The sequence below is a fragment of the Falco punctatus genome (genome assembly GCF_963210335.1).
Source record: "Falco punctatus genome assembly, chromosome: 4".
Lineage (NCBI taxonomy): Eukaryota > Metazoa > Chordata > Aves > Falconiformes > Falconidae > Falco > Falco punctatus.
The window spans coordinates 39,554,513-39,581,706 of NC_137583.1; the positions used below are offsets into that span (position 1 = coordinate 39,554,513).

Sequence of the window (27,194 nt, forward strand, 5' to 3'; positions counted from 1 at the left end):
CACTGGGCCTTGTTCATTGTGATAAAGTACATTTATTGTTAAAAACCTCCAAGCCCCCACGGCTGCCCCAGCTGCTGCCAGGACCTAGCCTGAGGCTATCGTACAGCGCACACCTCGAGTCCTGGTCAGTGGCACACTGGCAAGGCTTGTCAGCTGCAAGGGAGGTTTCCCATTGCCACCATCTCTTTCTCCATTTTCTTGTCTACAACACTCACAAATCTATTCCCTCGTAAATAAAACCTGAGCGGTTTCTGTGCCCACTCTCCCCTGTTGCCAATACCGATCCTTGTGGTGGCTACCACGTCCTGCTCCTCTGGTAGGTCACGTCCAGGTACCATCCAGATGGCTGCATCTTGAGTCAGGTCCCTTTGGTCAAACACCTTATCAATCCCAAACGCCTGGCAGAGCTTGGAGGGCCCGTTGCACAGCTGCCAGTCCTTCAGCAGCTTTGGGAGGCCTTTCCTTGAGGCACTGCGTAGCTCTCTCATCGCATCTAAACCCTGAAGAGGTTCCAAAGAACGAAGTAACACCGCAGCCCCTTCCCCTGCGCAGAACAAGAAGTGTTTGTTAGTACAGGGTTGTTTGTCAAGAACATCTCAGCTTGCAGCCCCCCCGCCAGCAGGAGTGCTTCAGCCCTGAGCCTGATGGAGCGGGGAATGGGCTGCAGCGCCCAACCGCAGGGTCTGTCCTTCCAGTGCTGCTCACCTGTGGTCAGCGCGCTCCCTCCCCTCTTCTCAGTGCCCAGTGTTCCCATAGCTGTGTCCTCTGCTGATCCGTGCTGACTTGCTCTTCCCCAGTACCACTTCTTAATGTTACTAAGTCTAGCTGCTGCTCCAAGGCTTGCCAGAGGGCAAGAGGTTTTTCTTATGTCAGCACAATGTTCAGGAATAAATACACATATGGTTCAGGTTTTGGCACAGCTATCCAAAGCTGCTCCCAAACCCAGTGGATTTATAATAAACTGATTACAAGAACTCCAGCTAACAAAGGAGAAGAGGAATGAGAGATGCTGCCAGCAGAAAGAGGCAGCTTGCAGAGCTAGGCTGGACAAAGACAAACCAGGGAAGGAGCTGCAGGCACTGGGAGCAGCTGCTGTCGCTGCTGTGGGAGCCCTGGCTGCAGGCACTGCCAAATCAAACACATGCCTGGAGGTGTGACAGCAGGTGGGGTGGCCGTAGCTTTGGGGAGCTGTGTGGCCACCACGGAGAGCAGTGCCAACCCCTGGGCCAGGGAAGCTCTCGCAGGATGGGGACCCAGAACAGGATGGGTCTGTGTGGCCCTGGGAGCATTGCTTCAGTGGGTAAGACCCTTCTATGACTCAAAGCGGAAAAGGTGACAGGTTGTCTTCTCAAATGGACTTGCCACCCTCTCAGGAGCCTTGGGGAACTCCAGCCCCACACAGCTGCTGTAGCCAGCTGCCCTCCCTGATTTTGGTGACAGCGAAGCAAAGACGCAGCTCTGAGCACAGACATGCCCCTGTGACAAAGGCCTCCAGCCCCAGTGGGACATACACACTTCCTCGGCATTTTCCACTGGACAGCAAAAGGAAGGTCTTCTCATGACCCGGAGTGGGCGAGGTCAGAGCCTGGTAAAGCGGGCTGTGTGCTGCCCCACACAGCACCCCTTGTGCCGGGCCGCCCACGGCATTCCTTCCCCCCAGCGTCTGCGTGCTCGCTGATGCTGCTCCGCAAGAATCCCCTCTCCCTCTCCAGCCTCAAACATCTGGAGCCATGCTCACGCCTGGCGAAAGCTTTTTTTGTAGGCACTGACAGATCCCTAAGGACCCGCAATTTCCAAAAATAGAATCCCTCTCATATTTTGTACAAATCCCACGCTAAATTACCCTTCTGGGCTCCCAACCTCAGCCTGTCAGCTGAGGACCCGATTTCTGGCTTTGCAAGGTGTGCCTGTTGCCCTGAACCTGCTCAGAGCCCCCCGCTGCCCTCGGTGCAGCTCGGTGAAGTCAACAGTCTTATTTCCAACAGCTGTCAGCAATCTGTTCCCAGGCACTCCCTTCTCAAAGGAAGAGGATTGATGTTAATCTGGCAGCCAAAAGCTGCTTCCCTGTACTACAGTAATTTAGAGCTCAAAGGTCATTTTAGATTTTAAGAACATGTTCCATGTCCTAATTCTGCTTTTTATCCATGCACAAAGAAACAGCCTTTGCATTGGGATGCTGCCTCACTCGCCAGAACAACTGTGGGATTCTGAGCAATCGCAATCTACACCACTTGCTTTCCTCCATCACAAATCCAAGTGGAACCTGTGGTTACACTTGAATTGTACAGAGCCCTTGGGAGTTCACGTGAAGCGAGACAAGCACTCGGAGAAACTGCAGGTGCTCCCACAGCATCAGCAGAGGCGTGCCAGGGGGTACTTGGCACTTCTGTCTCTGGCTGCTCTTTCTGCGTTTCCTCCAGGAAGTTTTCACGCTCTTCCTAGCAGTGTGTGACACAGCCACCGTGCTCTGCTCACAGTCAGCAGCCCCTGAATGTGACAGTAACACCACAAGAGCTTTGGGAAGAGGTGGCGACAGCAGGCAGGATTAGAGCGCCCGGATGCCGCGATGAGCTGCTGCCTTCTCTGCCCCCATTTTTCCCCACACCCCTGGGCTGATGTTCGGGTCCTCCTGAGCTTACTCACACATCAGAAGTTTTATTTTAACTACCAAAAAGGAGCTGAATCCTTCCAACTCAACTCCTGCAGGCCAGAATGCTTCAGCCTGCCTTCCTCCCTCTCTGCAGCCTGCAGCAGTTTGCTCTCAGGGGTTATCTGACTTAAGCATCTGCCTGACATGGACACAGCCACTGACAGAGCCACAGACACGCCGTCAGTAGCAGTGCCAGTCCAGAGATGCCAAGTACTTACCTCCCATGCCCAGGAGTCACTCCATATAACGAGTAGCCTTCAGAGCTAAAAGCTGGGATCTAACAACAAGGCAGAGGCCAATTCTCTCCCTGAGCAGCTAGAAATCATAAAACAATAGGGAAGTCCCACACCCCTACTGTGCTGCTTGTGCTCCTTCCCTGGAAGGGCTCCAGCTCCCATGCTTGGAAACAGCTCCTGGCCACTGGAGAGAAGAAAATTTTCTCCTCTCTCCACCCGTCTGACTCACTGCTCATGAAACACTTCCTTCAAAGTCCTAGTCTAGGATCCAAAAGTTAGGGGGAAGTCCACACAGTGTGACTCTGGGCCTTTGTAGAGCATCACTGGGATCTTGATTTCACAAGCTATTCTTTGAGGTTTGGCAGCAAAACACACACCTTGGCAAATTCCAGAGAAACAAAGCACAGTAAAGTCAACGAAAGGCCTGACTGGCATTTACCCTCCTCCTGAAGTGAGGGAAGCCCAACGTCCCTCTTGACCATAGGGAAAGCTTTGTACTAAGATTATTGTGCTGCTCAGGATACACTGTAGGATTCATGCATGCTGAAAGACATTGGTTGTATTTTTTCTATAAATTCTTCCTCTGTCATCTATGATTTCTCAAAAAAAACCAAGGTAGTGATGCCCACTGTGGCTTCAGGCAGTAGAAGCATTTGACCCACCAAAGGGAAGACCTCTCACAGTAAAATCCCACACAGTGCAGCTTTATTTCAGTGATATGCACAAACATTTCCCCTTCGTCAGTGAGAAAAACCATTTCAGCCCACCCTTCAACTCATTATGGTTTTATAAACACAAATTACAGTTAAGTGAACTCGACTGAACACGCTAACAGCCACAACTTCGTGCCCCAGCAAAGTGGCAAAACAGCAGGCTGCAGCCGAAGGGCTCCTGTCGGCAGCGTCAGGCCGAGCGGGGGATGTACTGCTGAGGACACCACCGTGGTGGCAGCTCTCCAGGTAAAGTCTGTGCTTTCCTAGCTGCTCTACCAAGCACCTCCACCAGCACAGCTCTGCTGGTGACACACCTTTTCCTATCCCCGGGAGATACTGCTGAGCCTGAGGTCTAGTATAAGCCAAATATAGAAAACAGAAGAGAAGGTTTATTCCACCTGGTATTAGAACAGACAATGCTATGAGGTTTCATATCGAAACAAGATCTCTGAAGAGCCAGTCTCACGAGCCACATATCCCATTCTTGACAAGAGCAGAGAGAAGCAAGTATGAGTGGCATATAAAGCTTTGTACATCTCATATAGGCCTCACATCCCCAACTTAAGGACCAAGAAAGCCTCAGCATAATTCAAGTCAGTGTTAAACTACTTTTTAAAAACAAAGCCTGCTGCAACAGTCCAATTCATGCTTGCCTGGTCCCAACAGTGCATGTGTCCAGGACAGCCCTGTGCAGCATCTGTGCCAAGGTGGCAGGCACAGACAACGCAGGGACAGTGCTGCACTCTGATCTCTCTCCAGTAAAAAGGCAGCTGCCTTCATTAAGCTAGCAGTTCCAATCAGCTCTACGGTCACTCAGTTCAAGAGTCTGAGAAGCAGCAGGACAGCAGTCACCGCCAGTACGTCAGAGGATATAGTGGTTCTCTGCACTGCTTGCCTTCCTCCCACAAGGATCCTGTAATTTAAGCAGCACAAGGACTTGCCTACATAACAAAACCAGGTAATCTAAGCCAGCTAAGAATTAGTTTGTGCTAACTGCAATAAACAACCTAAACCCCCACTACATCTCAGTTAAATCTACGTGCTTGTGCCAACAGTCTCCAGAAATAAATGCTTTGTTAAAAATCAGTGTATGACTGCATCGGTATTTTGATACAAACCGCCTGATGGCCAAACAGACACATCTTTCAAGAGTCATTTGGAAAATCTCTAGAACTGATTTCTCTCCAAATCAACCTCACTTTTCCCCCTAATTCTCATGTCATTAGTATGACCTTTGCTAACATGCATCCAGGCCAAAATTGAAATGGCTAAAGACAAATTCGTGTGTGTTTGAAGACATCAGGGAACTCCCAAAGACCTTTCCCCTTCTCCACTGCTCCCACGTGCTGCAGCAGTGCCATACGGTATTCCCAGATGTAAACCCCAACTACTCATATATAAAGTAAGTTGCTCTGCTGTCCTGAAATTTGTGTGCATGTCTAGATTTGTTCTGCTCCTTCCCTCCACCTATAGAAAGATAAAACTGGAAGAGATTCAGGGACAGATGACCGGGACTATCAAAGTTACGGACTGGCTTTGGAGCAAAAGCCTAAGGAAGGAATAACTAAGTAGACTAGAAACCTTCAGCTTGGAAGACAGCTGAGGGGAGACTATGAGAGATCCCAGGAGGCAGAAGATAACACATGGGAACAGATGTAATCATTCCACTGCCAAAATCCATGAGAGTGGTGGACATCACTGGAGACGTGCCCTTTGAAAAGGAAAAGCATTTAGTGTTCTCTCAGTAACCTGTGTCCACCCTTCCCAAGCAACACCTTCAGGAATATTACGTTCATATGTTTTATGGTCTCATGGTCAGTCACTCAGTTTTCACAGCGTTCTGAGGGACACCCTGAAGTACTTGGATATTTAGCATCAAATTCCCTGCACAAAGACGATGAAATCTGTAACATCAGAAGTTCATGCTATAAGCAGAGCGTGGCCTGTGCTACTAAGAAGGACTGAGCAATGCCACAACAGGCTTTTTTTCTTTGCCAGTATTTCCTTGTGTTTTCTATATAGGCAGAGCAAGATTCAAAACAAAGTTTTCAAGATCTGTCCCATATCCAGAGGAGGAAATGCTCTTCCCTTCTACCCAGGTGTGTAACTGCCACCTCAAAAGACTTCCCCAGTCCTTCCCTCAGACTAAACAACAGGACAGGTTTCTTCTCCATCTATGTTTAAGATGAGAAAAACATCTTGGGTACAATTCCTCTTCCCATTCTTCCTTTCAAAACTTCTGCACATGCGCAAATATACTGAAGGAGTAAATCCTACTTATGTAGATGCACCTGCGACACAAAGCACGCACAACTATGCTATTCACTGAAGTGCAGTCCTGACAAAGCTAGCAGTGACAGCTGGGCTTGGTGTCAGCATGGCTGCATAGGTGACAGGCTAACGGAGACAGAGTTTGTAACAAGAAATGCAACTAAAGCCATCACAACGGTGAGCTCTTTTAATTTGTTACAAAACTAAACAAATATATAAGGGAAAATTTCCCAAAGTATAAATTTCAAAGAAATAGTCTTCGAATTCAAAGGCTAAGCATCTTTCTTTTTTAATAGAAATTATTATTCCTAATATTTCAAACACTAAGAATCCCATCCTGAATAATGAACCATTCTGCTTTCATTATCTGAAGAGATTTGGCAGAGACAATATAATGAAATTCACATGTGTTCATCCACCAGACTCCAGACCTCCATTTAGAAAGACAAGACTCTTCCCCCGCAGCATAACCTGGCAGTTCTGCTTGGCTCCTGTCCAAAGGCCAAAACCTGAGCATTAATGGTTACTGTTACATTTGCTTTCCACTTAGGAATATACAAGCAGCAGGGATTTTTAAGCTGTACCTTTGAAATGGCTAAAAAGAAAATAAATTATTTTTGACATTTTTTTCTAGCAAAACGAGTATTTATCTAAGAAATACCTGCTGCCATTTCAAGGTGTCTAATTAACCAATAGCTTTACTGCAAGGCAAATATTGTCATTTTTACAGGAAGGGAAAAAACCCCCAAATTTATAGAAGTAACACTTGCACATTAAGAGGAGCTGTGGAAGAAGAGTCTCAGGGAATTCCAGGATAATTTGATTAGGGTTGATTATCTTATCTCAAGAATAATAAAAGAAGTTTGAAGCTTCTGTAAGTCTGGGTATTTTCATTTGGGGGGTGGGTTTTCTTAGTTTTAAGATACAGCAAAGCAGCTAAAACACTCCTACACTGACTCCTTGCTTAAGCTTAGGACATCTCAGGCTTTTTTTGTTTTCCCCAATATTTACAGCTTCTGAAGATAAAGGTAGGAGACACAAGAGTTTCTTGTCATGACAACAGACACCAAGATTTAAGCTGTCATTAGACGGCAAATTTACTTCTGCATCACCACTTTCAAGGAACAAAGTTCCCTGAATCACATGAGTAAGGCAGCAGCCCAGGTCAGCAAACCTGAAAGCTCCATCCTATCAGTGTTTCCTCCTGCGCCTGAAGGGCTCACACAGCTCATGGCTGGGAGCGCAGCCCCACTGGGGTGGTCTCTGTGCAGCTGGAGACAGGCCCTGCTTGTAACGCTGGAAGCCAATACGCTGCCTGCCCACAGTTACACACTGTTCGCAATGGCAAAACCCGGGTCCCCAAGGAAAGGTTGTGACAGCACGTCACTGATTTCAGAGCACAGAGGGAGCCCATAAATGACTGCAATATGGCAAGCGTAGCTTGAAATATCGGCCCTATGCTATAGGCATTAAACCTCTTTCAACCTTAACTTACCTTGGCTGGAAACATTCACGCAGAAATAAATCCCATAGATCTGATACACGTACAGAGTTCCTGGTTTCATGAACATTGCCGCATTTCGTTGAGTTTGCTTCCCACCTTTCGAGTGGGAAGCTTCATCTTCCCCACCCAGATAAGCTTCTGTTTCAACAATCCTCCCCCAGAGTTCTCTGCCATCAGGAAGTTTCCGAACTAAAATCTGAAAGAGAGGTCAGAGTGCATCAGTTAGCAACCCTCTGTACAAAATAACCAGAGTGCAAGAGCTGTGGAAACGAAGTCGTCAGAAAAAAAGGACTTGATAGCACTACATACTCTCCTCTCCATCTAGCAGTCCACTCTGTAAGCCAATGTGAACTTTTTCAGCTCCTACCATCCAGGCCACAGCCCAGTACAAGAAGTTCCTACCTGTCATTCACCCCACAAAACAGCTGGCATGTCTAGATGTGGCAGTATCATAAAGAACGAGTTTATGATCCTATATAGAGTCCACAGAGTTGGCTTTATTTTCTGTATCTTTCACCCCAATCCACCAGGTTTAAGGCAAAAAAGCACCACCAATATTAACCTTGAAGCACCATGAATGTACATTCTTTAGGTCAGAAGAAATATGACAGTGGCACAAGGACTGCTACAATTAGAGAGTTGCTCTCTCCATAGAGATGCTTCAAACAAGTCCTAGCCCCTAACCATAAAGATAATCATGACCAGAGTGAGTTATCAATGCTATTTCTGTACTTTCTGCACCACAGAGAGGGACAGTGCAGGAGAGCTGGGAATTGGCTTCAGGCAGACAACAGATCTTTGTTATTACAGTGTGTTTCTTGCTGCTGGTACCTCCTTAAATAAAACAAAGCAGATGCAGGGGAAAAAACCCCATGACAGTGAAAAGATTCTCTTTAAAAAATAAAACAATCACTAAACTTCATATAAAGCTTTTTGTTGTTTGATCTGATTTCTAAACTTTTTATTTTACCTATTGTATGTTTAAAAAATACTGCAGTATAGTCTCATTTAGGCAACAGCAATCAGTTCAATTATTCTGTATTCAGCCCTTTCATGTTTGAAAACCAGCTATTAAAAAATGACCTTCAAGAAACAAAGCTTAATTCCTAAGATATGTTTGTGCTGGATTGCTAATGCAGTTATTGACCCGATTCAGTATGGGTGCTCCAGAAGTCTGTTTCAAATGTTGCAACTCTGGTATAGCAGTGTTTCCCTACAGCTCTTCTCAAATTGTTGAAAACTATCAGTTTATTATTGTTATGAAAACTGCAGTGCCCTTAGAAAAGCACTGGTGTCTAGCAACTGCCTGTAAACACCCCAAAAGCACACCCACGTGGCCACATTTCTCTTTCAATACGATGAAGCGTTCATGGTTAGGTTATGATTTTTAAAAGCATGCAGGCATTTCCCCGACTCTTCAGACACAACAAATACAGTTGAAACAGTTAAAAAATGGTGATCATTCACAACACGTCACAGTAAACTGTTTATTGAGGGTTTTATTTCTCATTAAGGGTGTATCTTGGTGTTATGACAGTTCTTTTTGAGAGGCCATTTACTGCGTGCATGTTTTGGGGTATTTTTTTTGTTTCCAAGAACTCCAGTATCATGTTTGAGGTAAACAATATTAATATACCAGGCACCTCCAAAATTCAGTAGAATGAAGATAATGAATGAAACCTTAAATTACCATTACTGTTATAATTAAAAAAAATTAAGAGAATAGACTGGGTCATGGGAGACTGGGGGTTATATTTTAAGGAAAATGTAAAATCAAGATAGAAATTGCCTGGCTTGTAATTCTAGGCCTGAACAGGAAAAGTATAGACCATTAGGACTAAAATATCATCTGCCCAGGGTAACTGAATGCATAAGGATGTCATTAAGACATCAAAATAATGCTCATTAAGACAGAAAAAAAATCCATCATTACTGGGAGACTTCAGGTATCCTCATGTAGGCCAAGTAAATACCACAGTAGGACAGAACACAGGCTATGTTTTTTTAGACACCATCAAATGCTTTGCAGAGTGAGTAATCAGGGATCTCACAAGACTAAAGTCTCAAACTGAGAGCAAAATCCATAGTTTTCTGAAAAACAACTTTGTATCATGACCATGAAATTCGGTGTCCTTCCACAAGTATTAAGGTCCAAAAATAACCTCTCAGAGTTCTGCTTACCAGCAAAAAGGGAAAACTACATAAAGTGAGGAAGCTTGTTAGGAAGAACTTACAGAGGCAGCCAAAGGTTAAAGCTGGAAAGGCAAGCCTCTAGCAGGATGTCTATAAAGATAGCAAACACACATGACTTAATCAGAGAGAGGTTAAGACAGACCCCCAAAAAAACCCAGCAGGGTTAAAAAGCACAGCAATGGCAAGCAAGACAATATCCCTAGAATTTTATTTATTTTTTTTTTTAGAAAAAAGCTAGACACAGGAAGACAGGCCAAAACCAACAGTTTGTGGAACAAATTCCTGAAGTTATCTAAACCAATGAGAACCCAGAGAGTCTGTTCACCCTACAGACAATAAAGGTATAAAAAAAGACTCAGAGAAGATAAGACCGTAGGAGTGAAACTAAAAAAACATTTTGCAATTGCATTTAGGAGATCCCTGACTGGAACTTCTAATACGGAAAACACTGGAAGAACTCCCTCCCATGGAAACAGCAGAAGACTTTTTTGAAGGACTCTCTAAGCAGAAGAGACATTTTAACTCCCCTACTCTGATTTCCAAAGGCTTTCAGCAAGGCCCAAAGATTCCTCAAAGTTTCAGTAAGGGAGAAGGTCTTTTTGTGAACAAGCAATGGCTTGAAAACTCAGAAACAAAAGATAGGAAAAGCACGTTTTGGAGTGAAGACAGCTTAACCGTGGGACTGTGGAATCCTAGATGTCTCCACACACACTAGGACCTGTTCTGCCTTGTGTATTTGTGTTAATAACCTCAGAAAAGTGATCATTAGAGAGCTCACCATGTGTACTGACAATATCAAGTTATTCAGAACAGAAAAAAATAAAAGCAGGCAGTATGACATACAGCTTTCAAAGCATATGGGACAGCATACAAGAAAGTACCAAGCAGTCTGCTAAAGTTGCAGAAGAATTAAATACTCGAGTACACTATGATACTGGTCAAGAAAGGCCAAGGGCCTGCCACACTGTTAGCATCACAAGATAGTAAATGGAGGCAGAGGAGATGCTGCTGACTGCAGAGCATTACTTCCCACTGGGATAAGCAAGAGCCAAGACCAAATACAGGCATACCTGAAGAGAAAATAATGGGCCTTGAAAGAATCTTCACGCCACAAACATCAAAGTATATTTCAGTAGACCAGAAAAAAGGGAGAAAAACTCCACAAAATACTAATTCTGAAATGTGACAGTAAACTAAATATGAAAAATTACTCCTCTGACTTCATCCAAAATAGATTTGGCTACTAGTCTTTAAATTCCACTGCACTTAACAAGAGAAGGAATGAGAGCTGTATTCCTAAAATAGCAAAGCCCTGGAGTCAAATGGCAAAAGAGAACTTCATCCTTTTACACTAGGTTATTAGCTAGCACATGCTCCAGTACAGTAATGTCAGTTTACATCTTACCTGTCCCAGAAAAGACTTGGCCAGACTAATACAGGGCTGGTTGAAGAAATCTGCTTCTAGTCGGGAAGTATTTTTTTTCTCTATTGCAAAGTATTTGCTGCTTTTTGGAGAAGAATCCCCATCAGGCGTAGCATTCAGGTTCTCCAAGGCATCAAACGGAGGGAAGCTGGAGTTGCTTTGGAGAGCACTTAATTGAGCCAACAGCTTTCTTTTTCTTGGCATCATTCTAGAAAATTGATATAAACATAATTAGTAATATAAAGCTTATTTGAAAGTAATGAATTCCCACAAACTCTTTGGGTGGTTTTGGTTTTTTTGGTTTTTTTTGGTTTTTTTTACACATCTCTCCACAACAAGGAGTCTGAAAGCTATCACTAATTGGACAACCTAGGCAAACTACAGAAGCAGGTGACACATATAGTTGTGTCTACATCAGGCTGGGAAAATATTGGGCTTTACTGATAAGCAAACAGAAAACTACCGTTTGAGCATTCATCTTTTAAGGACTGCAGTTAAAAATCAACTCTGCTCCACTGAGCGGTAAAAGTAATTTTGCTCTTAGGTTTGGAAATTCAAAAACTGAAAACAAAGATGAACTAGTCCTATACACCTTTTACCTAGAACTAACGTAATCTGTTGAGCAGCCAGGGGAAAAAAAAAAAAATAAAAGGAAACAACCATCTCAAAAACTGTGCTGGCTCAAAAAGGCCACAGAAGTCATATATCGATCGACTTAAACAGTAATGTAACTGGATGAGAATCTAAAACTCCACAGGACACAGAACATTGGAGTTGGGAGATGCCCTATTTAGAGTCACAGTGACAAACTTGTTTATCGTGCTCTAGAAATGTTTACGCTGGAATCTCCATAAAATAAGCTTTAAATTCAACCTACCAGAAAGATGAAGAATAGCCTGTTCCAGTCAACGGTTATGTATTTTAGATAACTATGTAACCTGCGATTGTTCTTCTATGTTTGTCACCAATTTACCACGTGAGTTTCAAAAAGTTAATGTTTCTGTGCCGCAGCCCTTATACCTGTCAAACAGGAACAAACTTATTCACTGTATAAAGCACTCTGAAATAGGCTAAGAGATCTTGGAGGCGGAGATCATACCACTAGCAGTGCATCATTAGCTTGAACTCAAGAACAATTTGCAGTTTTCTATTGGTCTAGCAAAAGACCATCTCCCAGCTGGAGCACTGCTGGAGATGCTTTTTTTATACAAAAGGCTATGAAAACATTGGCCAAATGTACTTTACCTATACCGAATACCTGAAAACCTGAACCAGACTTTTAAAATTCACCCATTGGCACTACATTTGGAAAGTGCCAGCTGCAAAAAAAGGGCTCTTAGGAGAATGCAAAGACACCAGGTTTTAGAAGACACCTCATCAGTTCTGAAATCCAACAACATGTAGATATAAGAGAAAAACCCAAAGGTTCAATACCATACACAATTAGAAACACAGAAAGAATCCTGTATATAGCTGAACCTGCAGGGGAAGTATACACATAATTAATCAGCTTTTCCCACTCATTTTTTACCAGATCATCAGCTTTTAAAGATGACTGCAAAAACTTCCACCACCACAAACAATCCTTATCTTGCTCTGACACTTCTTACAAAAGAAGATCCACCAGCAATAGTTTCTTTGAACTACACTGAAACAAATTCAGCATTGCTACACTCTGAATCACAAGTGCCAATTCCCCAACAGTGTTACATTTCACTTCAGAAGAATCCAGACACAAACATATAAAAATAGGCAGCAAAAAACCTCACATTGGCACGACTGGCAGAGAGGCGGGATGTTCTTACTTTTTTTCTAAACATCTAACTACCTATTGCAATAATTCAGTGATGTCAGAGACTTGCCATAGAATAGCCAGCTCCATGCCAGGTATTCTGCTCTGAACTGTGGCTTTTTTCCTAGTAGAAATTCTTAAAAATTTTGATGGAAGTCGCCAGCCTGCCTCAGACAAAACTGCCTGGCAGCCTTTGCAAATGAGAGGCCTGTCTAGGAGAAAGGGTGAGAATAAGAAAAACGGTTGCAGGAAGGAAGGGATGGAGGAGGAACACTTCTCCATACCAGACTGGCCCTCTAAAAGACTCAGTCAAGGGAATGCTTCACACTGAAGACAGTACCTCCCGATTTCTCTGACAGTATTAACTGGAACTTCCAGTTCACCAGCCACACATAAAGACATGCTGAAAACATGGCCAATTTGAGTAGAGCATTAACTCATTTGGTAATTTGTGCTCTTATGGAATGCGACATCAGAAACAAGATCTAAGTTGCCTGGCACCTACTGCATTTTCAATTAAGCAATTCTTAAAAGCTGAAAGTGCGCTCATGTAAATGTTATACTGGCAGCCTCTGGGCACTTGTAATTTCATTGCTATGGGCTAATGCTAGACAGATCTCAGCATCTTCAACTGTCATTAGAAAGAGCAGTAGGAAACTGCCTTACAGTCATGAGAAATGGGTCACATACAGAAACGTGATTGCTTTAAAAAGCAAAGACACAGAACAACAGGACTGCAATACCATCTCAGAAATGCAGAAAAATCCCAGTCTACCCTTTGTCTCCCTGCTTGATCATACCAAGATATGAAACATAAAATTCCATGCCCCAAAGCCTATCAACACTTTCTATAAAGGATGTTGTTGGTATACACAAATCCCTTCTTGCCTATGAAAAAGCACACTGCAGAAGATAGCATATACCAAGTACCCAAGCCCTGCGTGTCTGGGAAGCAAGAGACACGATCTCTTCATGTGTAAGTTACAAACTCTGCAACTCTGCATTCCTAGCTAGATTTTCTTGCTTGTATAGTAAACAAGCTCTACTTCGGTGCCTCAAATAAGAATCAGCTGTGGGTTTAATCGCTTTTTACTAATCCTGTTTTGACCAAACTAGCTACAAGTTGTTAAACATGTGTATACACATGCACAAAAATAAGCCTGGAAGTCAGAAAAGAAAGGTCAAGAGTTGACAAAGCCTTTTCACAAGTGCCTAAAGTGTTCAGGGCTGCTGGGCTAGTCTCAGGCAAGTGTTTAGGGACCCTGCAAGCCAGAATTAGAAAGACATTGAAAATCTGTATAAAATACAGCCACGTGGCACAACACAGGCTGCTTTAATCCTACCAATAAGACTGCATTTGTAGGTATTTCCTTAGGCATTTAATGAGCTTTCACTAAAATGAGGTAAAAGAAAAAAAAAAAGTCCCACTAGTAAATTGCCTGTACTTGTGGCTCAAAGGTCCAAGTACCTGCAGCTGCAAGGTCTTCCTCACGCACATGTATCTTTCTGATAGCATAATGAAGAAGCGTACATGAGAACAAATTGCCACTTCTGGAGAGACAATCCCTCATTCCAATTCCCAGTTATATGGATTTTATGTGGGAATATATGAATGGTCAGCACTGGGTCAGACTAAAGGACACTACTCCCTGTATCCTGCTCTCCGGCACAGGTCAAAAGCAGGAGCCTAAGGAAGGACAGAATAAGCACGCAGTGCATTTCCGCACATCCTTCATGTCTTTAGACCAGAAACTCCTGAATCAGGCACTGTTTCTGTGTACTTAGTCACGGTGAGCTTATGCAGTCTTCCCTGAGCCTGTGTGAAACTATCCAAACAGATTTTACTGATCAAGAAAGCTCCACAGAATTAGTCATTACAGCTCCAAGGAGTCACTCATTTTGTGTGTGAAATTAGGACTGCTCCCCACCCACATGAATCAGTTTACATTTGCAATTCACCACCCTCAGCCCTCTTCTTTACCACCTCAAATAAGGTAAAGCCAGCTGAAAACATTGTTTTTCCACGTCATTTACAAAACATCCCTGGGGCACCCCAATGGTGACCTCCAGCCACCATGAGAGCTACTCATTTACTCACATCCTCTTTCTTATCTTTGCACCAACTGTTTATTTATGACAGGGAACTCCATTATTATGTCAAGGGCTACTCAGGTGAGGGCTCCTGTTTGAAACCTTCCTGAAATCTGAGTACAGACTGTAAGCCAGACTTCTCAACACGCTTATCTAGATTCACCTTCAGAGAATTCCAACAGTTTTTGAAGGCATGACTTTCCATTACAAAAGTCATGTTGGCTTTTCCCTACTATATAATATTTATGCAGGTGTCCAGTAATTCTACCTCGCTGTATTTTCTACTCATTCAGTTGGCGGTGGTCAAAGTTTCAGGTCTGAGGTCTACAGGTTTCCCCTAGAACCCTCTTTAAAAAGTAGTGACACATTTGCTGGTGAGACCATCATTAGCAGCACTGTCCCTGGGGGCTTCATCTGATTTGGCAACTTATTCCGGCCTGTGGTCTATTTGTTCCATAACCTCTTACACAGATGCTTAATTTTAAGCCAGATCCTTCAATGAGTTCTCAGCAAGAAGGATTTCCTGTCTAACCTAATCTATTAGTAACCAGAAGTAAGTTAATTACATATAGCTTCCCGGACAACAGTGAGAAGCAGGCAAAAAAAAAAAAAAAACCTGCTTGAAAGAAAAGTGCAAGCAGGAGCCAATACAGCATAACTATAAATATTAAGTCAATTTCTCCACAGACAGACTTTGATGCTACATGCAATCCCACTAATACCTCAGAAGTATGGCAAAATGAATGGGTTTGTTCACCTTAGAGTGCTGGGGATGTCATTTCCTGCAAGACATCATTCTTGCAATTCCAGTCCTTGCTCCTACTGCCTACTGAACATCTTGAGCTTTCTGGAAAGAAGCTTCCTCATCCTTCTGTAAAGAACAAGGAAGATAAAATGAGCAAGAGTGATGAAAAGTCATTAAAAACTCAAAAAGCCTTCACAGCAAAACTGTGCTCTATTTCAGTTGACTCTCTTAAACCACTTTGTTTTGTTCTGTTTTTTCTCTCCCCAACATTCTAGCTCCTATTTTTAACTGAGTGCCAAACTTGCATATTAAAATGAAAACAAACAAGTTAAATAGACTACTAACAATGGATGTTAGCTAGCTCAGCCTCCTGAGATGCAAGTTAACCAAGCCAGCATTTACAGCAGCCACAAACACTGATCAGGAAATGGACACAAGGATTCAAAATCATCTCCAGTTCAGATTTTTTTCTTTATGTCTACATTACTTGTAGCAAATGTATGTTGGGTATATTTGCCTAATCATCCAAGAGCTCTAACTCTTACTATTTTCCACCTATATGAGAGCAGCGAGAACACTCCTGATTTGTGAAGTATATCAAAAGAGCTATAAGGAGATACAGAACTAGTTACAACTAAAGTCTTAGGTAGCCATCTTATAAAATGACTAGGAAACATGTTCCTTCCCCAAATCTTAACACTGCATGAGAAATAATTTAGTTCTGGCATGGGGATTGGACTCAATGACGAAAGATGTTTCACCAAAGCCTTTGTTAATGCACTGACAAAAAGGAAAACTGCTCTCAAACATCCCCCTTCTGAGTTCCTCCTGCAGTACCAGTAACTCAAAAGACTAGGAAGAAATACACAAATAGCAAAGATGCAAAGACTTACCTGCAAATGATCCTGGAGCTGCTCCCCACATGAGCATGGAAGCAGAGGGTTCTCACACCTCCTCCTGAGAAGTCAGCCCTAGATTCAGAAAAAGAAACTGCTCCACATCCAGTTTCACAAAGGTGGACTACATGAAGCCCTATCAGAAGTCTTTGACTTAAAGAGAGGAAGAGAACAGATTATTGCAGGCCAAGCTACACAAAGGCAGGCCTTAGCATTCATGCTCTGCACAAACAACGTGAGTGCTCCAAAACCATGTGTAGGGAATCACAGCCACACTGTAATCAGTCATGAGACAGGCTCAGGAACAGCTAAGGTGCTGCTGCAGGTGATGAAATTGGGACTGATTCAATGCACATGCTATGAGCCTTACTTCTTAGCAAGGTCCCTTTCTTCTATTCTCAACCAGAGGAGAGGCTTGTCCTACATTTAGTGATTCAGAATTAATCTGCACAGTATATCCTTGTTACAGAGAAACTATTCGTGTGTACTTCGCATTCCATTACCACACACTGTTAAACAGTTATAGTAAGAAAACAGAACAAGGGATCAAAGCCTCAACAGATGACAGTCTGCAAAGATAACGAGTGTAAACCCAGGTGAAGACAAATAGCTGATGAGATACCCACCATGAAAGTGGTGGCCAACTTCGAAACACTAGAATAAAGCCTTCAGGCCCTATATAAACAAAGAAGAATCTGAGGAGAAAGGATGATTTCCCCACACTGCTTTGGATAATATGCTGTATATGACAATAGCTTGCTAATGGCAAGTGAGACAAAACACTTATGATGTAACAGGGGAACAAAAGCTAAAGTCTCTTCTACAAAAAGATACTTCCAGGAAACCAGCAAACCACTGCTGCCTTGTAGAGGCTGTGGAAATCTGAGTCAGACACTGATTTGAACTGTTAGAGTACAAAGGCGCTCCAGTCATGCCACTGCAGCCTTGTTTCTACCATGGCAATCTTATTTAGAAAAGCCTCGGGTTTTTTTTCAAAACAGGTTTTTTTAGCACATCTCTATAGTCTGGCTATTTTTCCTCCTTACAGGGTCCCAACCATACCACTTTTGTGACACATCTGGACAACAGCTGCTCTTTGAGCGCTTCACTGCAAAACCACCCTTCTCCCAAGACCTCTCCAGTATGTATTACCAATTTTGTAAGCTGTTTAGTTAGTTATGTACGAAAATAGCAAAGGAAGCTTTCTGCAGAAGTGGCACGAGAGCTAGGAAACCACAGCGCAACCTTATTTGAAGTGCATTTGTACACCTTATTTAATCAGCTGATTGCATGCCTCTTTCCATCCCCTCGTAGTCAGAAAATGGGGATGTTACCTTTTCCTTAGTTCATTTCATAGTCTTTACAATATCTTTGACTCACAACATATATAAAACAGTTACTGCAGTGTTAGAACAGGTCATCTCCACATGCAGGCAACAACTAGGGCTGACAGCCGTGAGGGAAATGCAGGCCCCCTCAGAGCTTTTCCCACTAGGAAGCATGTAGCAGAAATTCTGCTCTTAACTGGTTAACCTGGCGCTAAGCAGAGCCTACGAGTAAATTATTTTTACACAGTAATTAACACGCTCGTGTCTTTTCAAGCCAGTCAGGCCTCCGAGAGGCGGCGGCCTCCGGCACTGCTCGCTACGCGCCGCTAGGCCCGGCCGGCCTTGCGGAGCGCGGCGAGCGGTGCCGGAGGCCGCCGCCACCGGGTCTGTGCCCCGGAGGCCGCCATTTGCAGCCGGAGCTCCCTCACGCTGCCCCGGCCCAGCGCCCGCCCCGGCCCCGCCACACACGCACCTGCCGGGGCCTCCCCGCGCCGCCGCCGGCCGCTTTCCTGCCCAGGCCGCAGCCGCCGCGGGGGGGCGCGGGCAGACGCTGCCCGGAGGCCCGGCGGAAGCCGGGAGCTCGCCTGTGGGTCGGGCCCGGCGCGGCGGGAGGGGAGGCGGGCCTGAGGTGCCGGGGGAGGTGCGGGGCGGCTGGAGCGGGGGTGGAGGTTGTGCCTTTCCCTGAGGCCTTGCTCTGTAGATGGCGGCGGGCCGCAGGCAGATGGGTTTACAGCCTTTTCTCTCTGCTAGTACCTCCTGCTTGCTGGATCGCAGATCCTCCGGAGGCTGCCTTTGAACTCTCCTTCGTTGTCAGCATCCACTCCGTGCTCCTTGCTGTTTCATATTAACCATATTCTGAAAAAAATACACATTCCGATGAATACAAATGGTCACAAGCTGGCTCTGTAGAGAGCTGCGTTAATTATCCCCTCCGTTCCCTGAGTAACAAATACCTGGCCTGAAGAAAAAAATACTCTGCTTCAGCTTTTAACCAGATGGTATGGTCCAAAAACAGTTTACCTCACAACTTTCTGTAGACATGCAGTGAGGGCTGTTGATTCATAAACAAGCAGTTGGACAAAAGGTATGAGGGAAAATGTGATGGATTGGAATCGATTTATTCCCTTTTGCATACTAAAATACCGATTCCAGGCTAGCACTAGCTAGGACAGCAGCAGCTGGGAGCCAGTGATGCAGAGAAGGAGCACTTGGTGTGCCCCCCATTCGTGAATTTGCAAAGATGAAGGATAAATGACTAACATTTATCAGTGACATCAACAGCTTTGGGGGTGCAGCCAAGTGTACGAGTGTTCTTATGGAGGCAGAAACGAGATCAACAGTCCAGTGGTAAGCTTGAATGTGAGTAAGCCATATAAAAAGCTTTGACATTCCTGTAAATCCTGACTCAAATCCAGAATTTCTAATTTTTACTCTTCCTGTTTAAGAAGATGTAAAAAAAAACCCAAACCAGCCATGAATGGAGCAAATTCAGTGCCTGTTACATGATACTCATTCTTTTTGCCCATGAAGAAACAGCTAAGGTACTTTGGAACCCAAAGCAACACCAAGAATGCACTGAAAAGCCCTTAAATCATTATTGTAAAACATGATAGTACTGCTGCTGTAGTGGTGTAAAAAAAAAGGGAAGGAAACATGCATACATCTGGGAAGTTACCAATACTTTAATTGGAGATCTCTGTATGATTTTTGGAGTTGCAATGGACAAAGATAAGCTCACAAGAGTTAGGATTCTCTGGAGAGATATTGCCAACTGGCTGCATAAATGTGCTTAGCTCCAGTCTGAAATCAGCTGTTGGTGTTACTAGCCAGGACACCAAAAGAAGTTCCTAAAAATTACTGCCAACTGAGTGAGTGTCACCAAAAGAGCATCTTGGACTTCCTGACTTGCATGGTTCACATCCTGGCTTTAATGTGGTATTAATATAAAAGAGGAGGACCAAGAAAGTGCGTGAAAAGGAAGATAACCAAACATCAAACTGGCCTTTCAGCAAATTCTGAGAATTAAAGGAGAAGCTAAGCAAGAATAAGATATGTAGGAAGGATTTCCTGGGGTCAGACTAGTTCAGCTCTGCAGACTTTCTCCTGTGGGAGTCTGTGGGACAGGCACTGTCAGGAATGCTGGCTTCTTTGACAGCAGATCTATTTCATGCCCAAAGGAAGTATTTAAAGCCTTTAGCACCTGAGGAATGTGAATTGCTCCAAGCTACAGCATATACCCTGTTCTCCATTGGTCCAATAACTGAGTGTTACAGAATCAACACCTAAAATAGCCTCCTGTAAAAGCTGCTCTGTTTGAGAAGATTAGTTTCCCTCCCTACTGGGCAAAAACTTGTTCTTTTTTCTTTTTTTTTTTTTTTCTATAATGTGAGAGGAATGACTTGGAATCTGTGGTTAGAAAATCTGGCTTTCGGAGACCCTGGGGTCTGTGGCACAATGCATACATGCAGTGCGCTGAGCTTTTCTTGGAGGAAAAACTGTGTTTGCAGAGTGGTTCCCTATGGCTTCCAGGATTTGCGGACTGCTGATTTACCATCCTTTTACAGTAAGGACAGCAGATTAGCGTGGAAGCAGAACAAAGCAGAAGGAACAGATTTTCAAGTTTTCTCTGTGTAAGATACCAAATCAAGCTTCAGCAGCATTTGCTGAAAACCTCCTCTGTTCAGTTGGAAAGAGACATGGAGTTTCCCACCAACGACCATTGACTGGCCACTTCACATGGCCACAGTACTTTTGCCAACATTTGCAAGAGCACTGCAACATTTTATGAGCCAACTGTTGAAGAATTCCCATGGATGAAAACGCTCCAAACAGCTCAGGGTTTTTATGACATCCACTCTTGGCCTCTCCTGACATCCAGTCTTGGCTGCTGCTTCCTACTTATCCTCAACTGCCAGTATGTCTTATTTGGAGCTATTTCCAATCAGCGACTGTTTAAGGTACACACAACCCTCAAATTTGTACCAGAACTAACCAGCTACTAGAAGGGAGAGGTGCTCATAGCTACTTTGGTATCTCCCACACCCAAGCTGAGCCACACATCAAATATCTAGTTTTGTGAACCAAGCCCATTCAACTAATTATGTAAGCAGATGTGTATGTTTTACTCTAAATTTGGTGACATCTATGGTGGATACCATTCCACCCACTTTGCACTCACGTTGCAAAGAATTCTAGCAAGTGTGCTGCATGTAATGGGAAAACACAGTAAATTAACAGACCTCCTGGGAGCCTCAGCTCTGGACCAGAGAGGGCAGGCAAGTCCTATTTAGTAACATATTAATGGATTGTACTGAGTCTTTTTTTTTTTTTAACTTATTTTTTGGTATGTAAGATGTTGTTTTCTGACAAGACAGAAATGCTTGGCTTTACAGGATTGCTCAGTGCAGAGAAACAAATGCAAAAACCAAGTGAGCAAGGCAGACTGCTGGGCTGACGGGCTCTGCTTGCTATGTCTGCAGGACTGATACCTTATGTGGTATCCCCCATGGAATGGGTTTTGGTGGTGCCATAAGGACAGCCATGCCTGGTGGTCTCTCCCAGCTGCATGGGACAGGAATGCTGGGAAGCTGGAATCTGAGACCAAAGGCTCAGCTGAGCTTGTAGGAGGTTGGGAGGCATGAGATGGAGGTGCCCAGGCTGTCAGCCAAGCTTTTTTAAACATGGTAATTTCTTTTCTGAAGGTGTTAAAGAGTGTTCAGTCAGTATTTCCTAAATCAAGAGGAGTCGTAGTGCAAGCACACCTTATAAATCAATCAAAACAGAAAAAGAGTATACATGAGAGTCAGGGAGGCTTTTGTGGACATATATATATATATGTATATATGTATGTATGTATGTATGTATGTATGTGTGCACGTATGTAGAGTCAGAGTACTGCAAGCCTAAGAGCTATTAGCCACCTCCAGCACTGCCCCTCTGCTGAGAGTGCCCAGAATGTGCTAGATACAGGGAAAAAGCTAATTTAAGAAATTCCACTGGCTCTTTGCCCCCAGCCACTTACCCTTGCTTCTCTCCTTCAGAGCAATTTCCCCTTTATTGTACCAGTATAATAACTTGCAGAGCTGTGCTTAAACCAGCTCCCTGAACTGGTTAAGGTTAACATCTCTTCCATGTGCTCCTGCTATCACATCCATACCCTCTGGACGGAAGAACAGATCACCTTTGACATGTATAGCCTAGAGCAGTAAGAGCAGAAACAGGCACAAATGAAGTGCATCAGCAAAGCTGAAGTCAGGGTAACACACCGAGGAATAACTGTTTTTCTACATCCTGTGGAATGTCAGCATGCCAGCTGCTAGCAGTAGTTCAGATAAGCTCCACCAATGTCTCATAACAGACAAAAAATGTTCAAATTAGGATGCAGTTCAGCTAATGGTGATCATTTGTTTTTACAGGAATAATTCTGTACCCTTTGTAAATATGGAAGAGCTGCTGGGAGGGAACTTTCAAAGGTGATGCTTGTATTGTGTGAGTGTACTGGGATAAAAATCGGTCACCTACTTGCTAGCTCCCCGGGGGAAAACAACAGAGCATTCTCCAAAGGAGAGCAGAAGTCATGTATTGAATGGGACCCAGTCACTCTCTGTCTTACAGGCTTGTTACAAAACTTGGCATGGAGAGGGTGAACAAAGACTAAAAAGGAAAGAAAGTGGCCCAGAAAGTGGCAGGATCAAAAAGACAGTTCACACATAGACTGAGGAGCCTATTTTCATAGGACACTGTGGGTACTAAAACATTGTAGGGGTTCAAGAACCTTTTGAAGAAAGGAAGAAAAATCTGTCCGAGCTATTAGACAGACACACCATCTCTAACTCAGGAACTCCCTGAGCCACAAACCACTGGGTCTGGTGGAGTATTTAGGAGAAATGTGACTGTATACTTGACCTGGTTTTATACTGTCTGTAAGCTTTTGCAATTGGCTGCTGTTGGAGGTAAGGATCTTCTGCTTGGTGGATCTGTTATCTGACTCATCCAGCTCTTGGAGACATTCTGCAGGAGTCACCATGGTTTTGCTTATACTGCTTAGCCGATCTCTTCTAATAAATCTAAATTAATCCAGGTAATGCTCAGAAGGTGAAAGAATATGTTCAAAGAGCAAAAATGCCCCAGATCTTCTTTGGTGAAGCAGGACTGCCCACCCAGACCCAGTTTGCTATCACAGACATCTGAATTTAGGAAACAGATGGGTGTGGGCATATTTAGAGTCATTGACCACAGGCATGACATAGCACTGGTTACTAAAACTGACCTGAAGTTTTTTGCCTTGCAGGATATGGTAAGGAGGCTTGGATTGAATATCATTGACTAAGGTCACAAGAGTTAAGCCTGAAATAGCAGAACTTGAGAACATTTGGGATGTAAACAGGTGACTGGGGGGGTATGTCACAAGCTTTTTGCAAGGGGTAATCATTGACCAGAATTGTTGGCATGTAGGACCCAGTCTGAGGGAGGCTTTACTGCCTGTGTAACAGTGCTGGCAAAAAAAGATTAGCTCTGCATTCACTGCAAGTTAATTATATTCCTAGTGACTCCTCACTCCATCTTGCTTGTCCTCGATTATAAGTGCTGCAAGAGAGAGATGATCTTAGGGTTCACAAGCCAGAACAAGAGGCAGAGACCCCCCTCTCTTGGGGTTTGTGTTTCAAGTTTAGTAGTTTTAACTAAAATTGCTGTTATGTTTCCCTTTTAACCTTCTTTCCCAGGGCAAGAAAATTTACACATTCACATTGTCTATATATCTCTCTCCTTCCCTTTTGAATCTGCAGGCTGAGTTCCTGTAGAGTTTATAAAACCTAGTTTCTAGGTAGAGGGGAAAGATCTGGAATCACATCCCTCCTTACAATAAAACCAAGAATGTGCTCAGCAAGTCCCTACACTGTTTCACTGTTTGAAATGTTCAAGACAATCAGCACAGATGTACTGTCCAGCCAGCTCATGCTGCTTGTGGGACACAGGAGGTAGATGGTGTATGGGGGGTGGGGGGTGGAAACAGGGGAGCTAGCAGCATTATGAGATCCTCAGGAGGACAAGAGGAGATGGAGGTTATTGTGGAAAGGAAGTGGGACACAGAGGAGCCTAGGAGACTGTACTTTGTTCCACTGCTCAAAGAGCAACTTAAACATGAAGGATCTCCAGTTTCTAAGGTCCCATTTGAAAAAAAAAAGGGCTCTTGAACACTCAAATCTGTCTTCAAACAAATCTCTTCGGTTTGATGTGATTATTTGCTGCTGCAGGATTTCCCAGAGAAACACAGGCAGCCTGAGCTCCAGAGTGAGAATTCAAATAACTGGAAAGCAGCGGGGTGCACCCTCTGCATATCAATTTTTCAGTTGGCATCGGACTTAGTGTTCCAGTTCCAAGAACTGCCACTGAAAACAAACTCCTCCTTTTGAAGAGATGGGAACTCAGATATTCCCAGGGAAGAAAATGGTCTGGGGGCATAAATACAACATAGGTAAAGTTTGCTTTTGTATGTAAATCACTAATGCTTTCCTCAGTGCTCACTTATTTTTAACATCTCTGTCCTTACCCACTGCTTCAGTCAAGACAGGTTTGTGTTGCAGCTCTGCTATGGCTTTTACTTTAGGAATGTAAAAAAAAAAAAAAAAAAAAGAAAGAAAAAACAAAGATCATACTCTGACCAATAAAATTATATTGGGAAAACCCCAGTATAGGTTTAATTAATAATGAAAAATTAGTCCCTTTGCTAAGGAATCTTACTCTGTTTGAGGTAGTAATTCCTCTGAACTACTAGGAACACTTTTTGGCAGTGTAAGCTGGATCTCTATATAAGTGTTTTTTAACAGGCTTTGAAGCTAAGTCAAGTGCTTAAGGAATCATCTCTGCTGAGCAATGGCTCCTGAAATTGGGCAATTATGGTGATTGGCCTCCAGCTCTTCCAGGGCCTCTGAGCCTCTCTGCAACCAACTTTCCAATGACCTTGGCTAGATAACCAAGATTAAATAGAAGACACCTTCTGTGCCAAGCAATGCTATTGCTAAGGCAACCCCTCCTGTCGTTCCTGTGCAGTTTGGGGGTGATCATACTGAAATCAGCAATCCCCTAGAGTTTGTCTACCTGCACCAAAGGTCTTGACACTCACCAAGGAGCCAATTTAAACAGCACTGCTGAGTCTAGCTCTGCTCCTTCCACTGTCATGGGTGGCCAAAGAAGATATGCGAGAACTGAAGTCAGGAGCAGTTTGTATTCCCATAGCAGAATATATACACTCCCATAGGGGACTGTAGACTATGCTGTCTCTCTGGGTAGGAACCCCTTTTCTCTTACTGCAGATTGCTGCCTGTCAAAGGCTTGTTTCACTTCTTAGTTTAGGAGCTGGTTGAAACAGACACCACATCTGGTTGCAATGATCTGAAACTTTCTTGCCCTTTTCAGGCAGCTTACTGAAGGCGAGTTATGTGTGTACAGTGTGCTTCAGTTGGAATACGGATCCCTTTTGGCCTTACGTTAAAATACATTGTCACATGGTGAAAAACAGAATTTTGACTGGAAAGATAGCAACACAGAGCCAATATAAATATTCACTGAAAAAATAGGAATTACTTTCAAAGTAGCTAAGCTCCCAATTTATTCTTCCTATTTCCTGAAAATTTATCACATTTGCTTAGCTCATGGCTTTTTCCTACTTATCTCTTGTTTTCTCTCTGACATTTCAGACATATTTCTGAAAGTGCAGCAGGAGCTGTGTCTTGCTACATTTTGTGGGCTGCTGTAGTCGTTTCAATTAAAACTTGCAGTGGGATCGTGGGTTAGCCTGTTCTGCTCTTAACAAATTTGTAGTGTTACTGGGTAACCAAAGATACTTTGGAGTAAGGCAGAATTCCTGCATTCCTCCTTGTGTAAATAAAATGACCAGAATTGGGGTTTTAGGTTTTCTTTTTTGGTCAGAGCTGCTGGAGAATTCATCTGCATGTCTACAGAGAAAAAAAATAATTCTGAAAACTACCTTAATGCAGCCAACAGATTTGTTTCACTTTTCTCTCCACCTTTCTAGACAGTACACCAACCAGTACAAGAGAGACAAAGACAAAACTGAGGCTCCAGTGAAAGGCTGCTGTGAGACTGGCTTTGGTCACCCTGGAGGAGGTGACAGAGTGGGATCACATCTCATTGTGCTGCTCATGGGGGTTACAAGGACCTTGTAAGGGCAGGAAGCCACAGGTAGTAAAAGGAAGCTGTGGTTCCCGTGCACTAGACAGTACCCAGAAAGGTGGTGGGATCTCCATCCTTGGAGAGTTTTCAGAACTCAGCTGGGTGAGGCACTGATCAACCCACTGTAGCTTTGCAGCCAGCCCTGCTTGGAGCAGGACATTAGACTGCAGACCTCCAGGGGTCCTGTTCCACCAAAATCCTTCAGTAATCTTTTTTGTACGACTTAAGGATCAAGCAGTCCATTGCTACTGTCAGATACAATGACCACTTTGCCCAACTCAAAGCACACAGATCTGCACACCTTTCACTGCAAAAATCCCAACAATGGTTTCCTTCATGGTTTCACCAAAAAGATAAGTGCTGCTTTAGCAGAAATGCTCATCTTCCACAAGCCTGATGAGCACAGATTTCTTATAAAGAATGCACAGAAAATCTGCTCTTTCTGCCTGCAGTGGAGCTCAAAGGAGCAGTTGCTTGTTTCCTGAGGGGCTACTCTAAGCCTTTCTTTGTGAACCCGTTCCTTAAAGGAGGTCTTCCTATCCTCTTCGCCTCTCTGCTTTTTCTCCAGCTTCTGAGACAGACGCTGAGCAATCCACAGATAAAACCTCCATCTGCCATGACCATGTAAGCCACTTTGCCTGCAGTCTCATCTCTTGAGATGGCCAAAACCCCAAAATACCATGGAGGAGGTATTTCAAAAGTGCTTTTGTCTTGGCAGAAATGGCTACAAAGGATGAAAAGATGGGAGAGGACTGGGGCAGCTTAACGAGGATTTGGGAGTGATGAGCAGAGAAAGGCACTGGAGAGATGTTGACTAACTGGGGGCGAGTCAGATTTCAGAGTGCCTTTTTTCAGAAACTCTGTCTGGCCAGATGTCACGTCTCTCTTGGGGGGCCTCTCGATATAAACAAGGTTTCTCGCCTGTTTTTGCATTAGGAAACTATTGACAGGCACTATAACACTTACTGACTTGCATCTGAAAGTCCATTAATTTTGTTCTGTCACTACCTTTTAATTTCCTTAGCATATCCCATATTTGGCCTGCTGATGTGTAGCATTTCTGCAACATCACTTCTCCAGATGTCAGCTTCAAACTGGAGATTGAAATGTCTGGTGAGGCAAAAAAAAAGGCAGAGAATTTGCCAGCTGGGGTGGTGTG

The 27,194-nt window shown here is 43.8% G+C and overlaps 2 protein-coding genes across 10 annotated transcripts in view; one reads left to right on the forward strand and one right to left on the reverse strand.

Annotated features, from left to right (window-relative positions):
• The window catches only part of NPRL3 (NPR3 like, GATOR1 complex subunit), a 51,284-nt gene extending 46,836 nt beyond the window's left edge, over positions 1-4,448 (forward strand). Inside the window, exon 16 of the transcript XR_013927657.1 lies at positions 2,155-4,448. The gene's annotated coding sequence lies outside the window, so the exon portion shown is untranslated. The remainder of the gene's footprint in view (positions 1-2,154) is intronic.
• MPG (N-methylpurine DNA glycosylase) lies at positions 10-18,516 on the reverse strand. 9 transcript variants are annotated; one of them, XM_080384567.1, is made up of 8 exons: positions 18,315-18,516; positions 17,137-17,209; positions 16,512-16,661; positions 15,631-15,744; positions 11,868-12,010; positions 10,973-11,198; positions 7,366-7,570; positions 10-544 (listed from the first exon to the last, which is right to left on the reverse strand). In XM_080384567.1, the coding sequence occupies exons 6-8, from the start codon at positions 11,195-11,197 to the stop codon at positions 150-152; spliced, it is 825 nt and encodes a 274-aa protein (XP_080240693.1). In that variant the 5' UTR covers position 11,198; positions 11,868-12,010; positions 15,631-15,744; positions 16,512-16,661; positions 17,137-17,209; positions 18,315-18,516; the 3' UTR covers positions 10-149. The 9 variants fall into 9 exon arrangements, with proteins under 9 accessions (XP_080240693.1, XP_080240690.1, XP_080240689.1 ...); XM_080384564.1 differs by lacking the exon at positions 11,868-12,010 and having other exon boundaries at positions 16,512-16,589; positions 17,141-17,189; positions 18,315-18,509; XM_080384563.1 differs by lacking the exon at positions 11,868-12,010 and having other exon boundaries at positions 17,141-17,189; positions 18,315-18,509.
• Positions 18,517-27,194: the final 8,678 nt, after the last annotated feature.